The sequence below is a fragment of the Mercenaria mercenaria genome, chromosome 18, assembly GCF_021730395.1.
Source record: "Mercenaria mercenaria strain notata chromosome 18, MADL_Memer_1, whole genome shotgun sequence".
NCBI classification, from domain to species: Eukaryota; Metazoa; Mollusca; class Bivalvia; order Venerida; family Veneridae; genus Mercenaria; species Mercenaria mercenaria.
In genome coordinates, this window is record NC_069378.1 from 55982701 (window position 1) to 55990578 (window position 7878).

The following is a 7878-nucleotide window of genomic DNA, read 5'->3' on the forward strand; positions in this document are numbered from 1 at the left end:
TGATTTACTAAATGACAAAATATATATATTAACAAATATCCCGTAGGAAGTTTCACGTACTGGGAACGCAATCCCCTCATGAAAGCCGTGTAAACATGACTGTCTACATGATTAGTATACACACATAATGCATAAAGTAAAACGAGACTGTCTTGCAACGGTAAATGGTAAAAAATACCACTCGTGAGACTGTTCACAAACTCCCCACTCTCCATCGGCACTATGTTTCAAAATTACAGGACAGTGTCAACAGGATTATTGCCCAGCAATAAAAGTCCCCCTCCGGAGGGTGGCGTTTGTCATATTTACTTCCATATATGAAACATATCTTGAATTTGATTGAATAACCTGCATGTACTCTAAATAGCCTACCATTTATAACTTAGGTTTAAGGAACAAAAAACTTGTGTTTTTTAAAGTTATCCCATAATCTACTTTTTCTTTTATTTTTGAAGCTATTTGTTGTTACAGTAACAAAACAAAAGGAAACGCATACCCTCCATGTTGCTATCTAACACTGACCAAGTTCATGAAAAAAACAACATCTTGTGGTTTTGAAGATATGACAGAACTTGCCACTTGTGCCTCAGAGAGAGAGAGAGAGAGAGAGAGAGAGAGAGAGAGAGAGACCAATGAACAAAATAAAATAATTTGCATGTTTTGTACAATGCCGTCTATTTACCAAGTATCATATAGTAATCACATGACACATAATCCACTTATTTTCATATTTTTTGGGCTATTTGTTGCCTTATAAACCATATTTGTTGCCATAGCAACAAAATAAAAGGACGGGCACATTCAACATATTTTCACTACACATGCATCAATTTTCGTAAAGAAATACCTTTGTACCTTTTTTCTACAATGTAGATTTTAATGAAATTTCCCATATTCGTTAATAAATGTATGACCTATAAAATGATGAAAGAAATTTTACGTATATCACATATACATTGAATGGACTCAAGGGTCCAAAATCACCACAAAATATTGCAATTACATATCTCAAACGGCATAGCAAGACGATAAATACCGTAAGGACCAGACGAAACAGAACGGAAAACAAATGTATCAGCTACCTTAGAGAAATGCCTCCAAGAACATATAAAACAATAGTCATAATCGACTGAAAGATAAAATGTAAATGAAAAAAAAAGAGAAAATGCGTTCAGCAAGCTTGATATACGGTACTAGGTGCTCTCTCGGCAACCAATATGACACTGTAATGCTTACTGCTGAACGAGAACACGTAAATAAGATAACTCCTCACTTAGATAAGCTCAAAAACTGCTGGCTAAACACACGGTTGCGTAATATATGAAACATACAAACAGAGTAAATGCCAGTTGCCGGAACTAACTTAGCAACATGATCATAATTCGAAAGACGCTTCTATAGGCATCTCCATCTGCCTGCCGTGTGTATACTGCACGGAATCTTACATAAGTTCGCTCAGTACGAGTATAATAGCGCGAGCAAATAAGAAATCGCTGTTGTCAACTGTATTTACAATTTTAACAGAAATATTATCAAAACTCGATTTATTTTCCTGTCTGATAGAGGGTATCGGTGTTTTTATGCAACAAAATCAAATGTATGTATGTCACTATCGTGACGTCATCGGTCATAGCGGAGAGCATATATAGGCCTACTTGGTGTGAGAATAGAAATGAAATATCTCTTCAATAAAATAAATGTCGATTAGATGCATATTATTACATCATTTGAGCTGCATCCTCCTGATATAATTCCTTCGCATCAGAACTCAAAAATAATTTAAGACCACACATTTTCCGCTATAATAAATTGGCAAAACATGTAGAACAAAATATTTCGCAATATCAATCAATAGTGACATTTTTACATTTCTTTTGTTATTCCAGAGTTTCTTTTAATGTCTTAAGAGTTCTGTCTAATGTGTTTAAGTTCAGTATTAGGCCTACCACGTAGGTATATGACTGTTATATTTCCCAGAATTTAGTAACCTATCAAACGCATTTTGCACGATTTCTGGTATATCTTGGTGAATCTGGAAACCTTTTTCTTCGTAAAGCTTCATTCTTGCTAAATCTCCAACAAGAACATTTATAACATCGCTCAATGGACCAGTTGTATCACTTGGATAATCCAAAAGTTCTACGTCCGGTGACGTCACAAATACTGCTTCCGGTACGTCACCGGGCCATTGTTTCATAAACGTGGCGTATGCGCGTCTCTCCATGTACGGCTTCTGCACGAGTATGAAAGATTTAGGGTTGATGCCTTTCCCGGACAACATATTATATGTAAAACGAACGTTTTCGCCGGAATTTGTCGATTCCGCCTCAATAAGAATATTTTCATCTGGAACACCCATCTGCTTTGCTCTCTCAGAGAAAACAATGGCTTCCGGTTCTTTCCACACATCTGTAAAATACGAGTTAACAGCATTTAGGACTCCCACCCCTTATGACAAATCTGGCCTTCGGTAATCTAACGGAGAAGTGTTGGCAAAGCACTTTTAATCTTCTAAGAATTATGTTTAGGATATCATGAATTATGTCCTCCATAGTTCATACTGCAGGTCCGAGTTTATTATATTAGATCTACACTTCAATTAACATACAACGGGAAATTAAAGCAACTTTTGTAAAGGGATCACTTCTAGATCTACTTGCGAATGAAACAGGAGTGCAAAGATGTCCATTTGTTAAAACTTTCATCTTGGCCTGTCGGTCGCTCTTGGTACAAACACTTTTGTAAAGATCGGCAAGGATTTTGGTTAAATTTAAAATGTCGTCAAGGAATTTTGATTTGTTTTATAGATTTTTTAAGGAGAAAGGTGGAATATATTAAATTCTGCTAGCCTACTTACTTTCTGTCAGTTTTCCCGTGTTTCCCGAGAATACCAGCAAATCTCCCATTCCTTGTAGAAAAAGTGAGGCCGCTTTCTCTGCTACGCGTATATCGTAACTTCCGAGACACAGTATTAAATCACTCTGTAACAGAAATATAGATTAAACAGGTTTTTTTCTTCGACCGTTTATATAGCCATTTATTCGGCTATATTCCCATTGCCAAAAAGAGTGCCAAAATTTCCAGTCTACATTCTGAAAAAAAAAAATCATCAAAATTGCACAAACATTGACCATATTATGGACAAACATATTGACATGCACCTTAGAGGTAATAAATATTAACATCAAAATACTTGATCAGTATCTTACAGATGCAATTTGCCATCTGCGCTAATCACGATATCCTTTATGAGTTACTAATTTCTAACTTTTAAGCCTCGTTAACAAATGTGTACAGTATAAAGATGAACGAAGGTAATTAATAACCATGTTAACCAATCATGTTTCACAATAAATTGATGACTTTGAAAATCTACTAAAAATACTTTCTAATGAACCGGTATATAGATGCAAAATGACTTTTAACTTGCACTGTGATCAATAACATCCTATGTGCCCTACGTGTGTTCTAGATAACGAACACAAATCAGACTTATTCTGAATGAGTTTATACCTTAACTGAAAATGACTTTACAATTTTTTTTTAACCTGTTATGAAATATTAATGCATAACTAAAACTATCCATGCAGATAAGTGTATTCAAAATTGTCGTACCTTACGACAAACATGATTTAGTTTCATATAGTCCCAAATAATTGTCGCAAGCTTTAATTCATCGTCTGTAACACACGTGTCTTTGTAGGACGCCATTTTGTCACGTTTATGGCCTAACTAAACTAAAGGAACCAGCGTGGGAGCCATCTGGTCTAATCGCGTAATGGCTGCCAGGTATTTGAACACTAATTTTTCACTTGGCATGGTAACAGAGGTCTAAATTGAAGCTAGTTTCTGTTTAAATTTCAGTGTGGGTGTATTTTTGACATTTTGGTAGGAAAAATGGGAGAGCTTGTTGTATTTGTTGAAGTCAGGCTCAATTTTAGTATGAGTAGTACTTCCAGGTCACAGCAGTGTGATTTTGATGAGCAAATGTGACCAGAAAATTCTCTCTTAGAAGATATATGACCCCTACTTTTCTCTTCATTTTATATTAGTTTTATCATAACTGTTTAAAATGAGGTAAGGATTTGTTCTCTGAAATGGGTCTAGTTATGTTTGGTAGCTCTCTAAATGTCAGTTTTATATAGAATATATAGGGAAAACTATTTAGCTTATTATGACCTTATCCGGAAGTCAGTAAACAGGTACACATGTAAATGTTCGTTTAAAAAAATAGGCGTAGCTACGGTAAAGTATCCAGCGTGTGAACAATCTTTTTGCGTAATGGCGGACAGGTTTTTGAACACTAATTTTTCAAACTGGAGCTGGTTCTTGTTAAAATTTCTGATATGTTAAGGCCCAGACAATGCACTTTGCAGTTGTAGCTACGATTAAGGCCCATACAGTGTACATAGTTATTGTAGCTACAAATCAGATCCAGACAGTGTACTTAGATATTGAAGCTACGAATTCAGATCCAGATAGTGAACTTAGTTATTGTAGATACGAATTAAGGCCAAGACCGTGTACTTAGCTATTGTAGCTACGCCGAGTGGTAAAGGTAGCTGTCAAATCATTTACCCCTCATCGATGTAGGTTCGAGCATCACTCGGGACATTGAATTCATCACGTGAGGAAGCCATTCAGCTGGCTTAAGGAAGGTCGGTGGTTCTACCCAGGTGCCCGCTCGTGATGAAATAATGCACGGAGGGGCACCTGGGGTCTTCCTCCACCAACAAAACTGGAATGTCGCCATAACTGTATAATTGTCAGTGCGACAGTAAACCCAACAAAAACAAGAGCTCGTCGAACACGAAATGCCCCCCTTGATGCATTTAGTAATTGCACAAGGAACAGAAATTATATGCACACTGTAAATAAGTATATGTAAACCATGTGACCCACAGGGCGGAGCCATATTTGACCCTTGGGGAATAATTTGAATAATCTTAGTAGAGGATCACTAGATGATGTCATATACAAAATATCAAAGCCCTAGGCCCTGTGGTTTTGGACAAGAGGTTTTTCAAAGTTTTTTCCTATATAAGGCTATATAAACCATGTGACCCTAGGGGTGGGGCCATATTTGACCCCAGGGAAATAATCTGAACAATCTTGGTAGAGGACCACTAGATTTTGCTACATACCAAATATCAAAGCCCTAGGCCCTATGGTTTTGGACAAGAAGATCAGAAACCATTTAACTGTTCCTGGCCAATGTGACCTTGACCTTTGACCTAATGACCTCAAAATCAATAGGGGTCACCTGCTGGTCATGACCAACCTCCCTATCAACTTTCGTGATCCTAGGCCTAAGCGTTCTTGAGTTATCATCCGGAAACTGTTTTACTGTTCAGGGTCACTGTGACCTTGACCTTTAACATACTGGACCTCAAAATCAATAGGGGTCATCTGCTGGTCATGGCCAACCTAACTATCAATTTTCCTGACACTAGGCCCAAGCGTTCTTGAGTTATTGCCTGGAAACCATTTTACTGTTCCTGGTCACTGTGACCTTGACCTTTGACATACTGACCTCAAAATCAATGGGGGTCACCTGCTGGCCATGACCAACCTCCCTATCAACTTTCGTGATCCTAGGCCTAAGCGTTCTTGAGTTATCATCCGGAAACTGTTTTACTGTTCAGGGTCACTGTGACCTTGACCTTTAACATACTGACCTCAAAATCAATAGGGGTCATCTGCTGGTCATGACCAACCTCCCTATCAACTTTCATGATCCTAGGCCCAAGTGTTCTTGAGTTATCATCCGGAAACCGTTTTACTATTCAGGGTCACTGTGACCTTGACCTTTGACATACAGACCTCAGAATCAATAGGGGTCATCTACTGGTGATGACCAACCTCCCTATCAACTTTCATGATCCTAGGCCCAAGCATTCTTGAGTTATCATCCAGAAACCGTTTTACTATTCAGGGTCACTGTGACCTTGACCTTTGACATACAGACCTCAAAATCAATAGGGGTCATCTACTGTTGATGACCAACCTCCCTATCAACTTTCATGATCCTAGGCCCAAGCGTTCTTGAGTTATCATCCGGAAACGGATAGGTCTACATTCCGACCGACCGACCGACCAACATCTGCAAAACAATATACCCCTTCTTTTTCAAAGGGGGGCATAAATATTGTAGGTACGAATTCAGAGCCAGACAATGTACTTAGCTATTGTAGCTACGAATAAAGGCCCAGACAGTGTACTTATAGCTGTTCTAACTACGATTTTAGATCCAGACAATGTACTTAGCTATTGTAACTACGAACTAAGGCCCAGACAGTGTACTTAGCTATTGTAGCTACGAATAAAGGCTTAGACAGTGTATTTATAGCTATTGTAACTACGATTTTAGATCCAGACAATGTACTTAGCTATTGTAGCTACGAACTAAGGCCCAGACAGTTTACTTAGCTATTGTAACTACGAATAAAGGCCCAGACAGTGTACTTATAGCTGTTGTAACTACGATTTTAGATCCAGACAATGTACTTAGCTATTGTAGCTACTAACTAAGGCCCAGACAGTGTACTTAGCTATTGTAGCTACGAATAAAGGCCCAGACAGTGTACTTATAGCTGTTGTAACTACAATTTTAGATCCAGACAATGTACTTAGCTATTGTTGCTACTAACTAAGGCCCAGACAGTGTACTTAGCTATTGTAGCTACGAATTCAGATCCATTGTACTTAGCTATTGTAGCTATGAATTAAGGCCCTGACAGTGTACTTAGCTATTGTAGCTACGAACTAAGGCCCAGTGTACTTAGCTATTGTAGCTACAAATTCAGATCCAGACAATGTACTTAGCTATTGTAGCTACGAACTAAGGCCCAGACAGTGTACTGAACTATTGTAGCTACGAATGCAGATCAAGACAGTGTACATAGCTATTCTGGCTATGAATTCAGATCAAGACGGTGTACTTAGCTATTCTGGCTATGAATTCAGATCACGACAGTGAACATAGCTATTGTATCTTCGAACTCGTATCCAAGAGTCTTTAACATACTTGGCACCTCGAGATTTATTAGTTTTAGACTAGTGAAATTTTCACAGCTTAGTGTACACACGCACGTGCTTAGCAACGATATGACACTCACCACAGATGCCAAAATAGCATGCGCAGAATACATAACCACACGAAAATTACCAGTTGTTATTATGGATCCAATTAATTAATGTTGCGAGTTCTTCAGGCGAATATAATAGAAAAGAAAGGCTTATTCATAAAATATTTATTTAAAAACGTTTAAAAGTACATATGCAAAAACAAGTCTGAATACATAATAAGATATTGAGACAAGTTGAAATATATTACAAGGTAACAACAGAAAGACAAACTAATCACAAATTTCACTTTATCTTACATCAGAAATTAGACAAAACTCAAAATGCAACGGGCTTGCATGCATGTGACTTCAGAGTGCAAAAAGAAAGGCTGTGATGGCGTTATGGAAAAGGAAAGTAAAGACCTCTAGGACTCCAATGTGTATCTTATGGGTGAGATTTTAGACATGTGTGAAAATATTAACTTATGTCAGTATTTACTACTTCAGAGAATAAATTTTAGGGAATCTAGTTAAAGAGCACCTCCAAACAGTATGTTCAGTATGTTATTCATTTATAATGGAATCATCTGTGAACAAAAATCCAACTGTTAATCAAAGAATACTCAAGCATCTTCCAGTCAGAGGTCTTTGTCCACAGGTCTGATAAGATGTAGTGATACCACCTTTAGTTCAACTCTTATGATGGACACGATTGATTCTGCCTTTGCAACCAGTGAAATAAAAATGTTCACTCTATCTTACATCAGAAATTAGACAAGACTCAAATACACATCTGTGCAGTCTGATCAAG

General features: G+C 37.6%; 1 protein-coding gene across 1 annotated transcript; it reads right to left on the bottom strand.

Moving 5' to 3' along the window:
- Positions 1-1490: 1490 nt before the first annotated feature.
- Positions 1491-3747, bottom strand: LOC123539352 (uncharacterized protein SCO4629-like). Its single transcript, XM_053529625.1, has 3 exons — positions 3616-3747; positions 2858-2981; positions 1491-2409 (listed from the first exon to the last, which is right to left on the bottom strand). The coding sequence occupies exons 1-3, from the start codon at positions 3709-3711 to the stop codon at positions 1943-1945; spliced, it is 687 nt and encodes a 228-aa protein (XP_053385600.1). The 5' UTR covers positions 3712-3747; the 3' UTR covers positions 1491-1942.
- Between the last annotated feature and the right edge of the window lie 4131 nt (positions 3748-7878).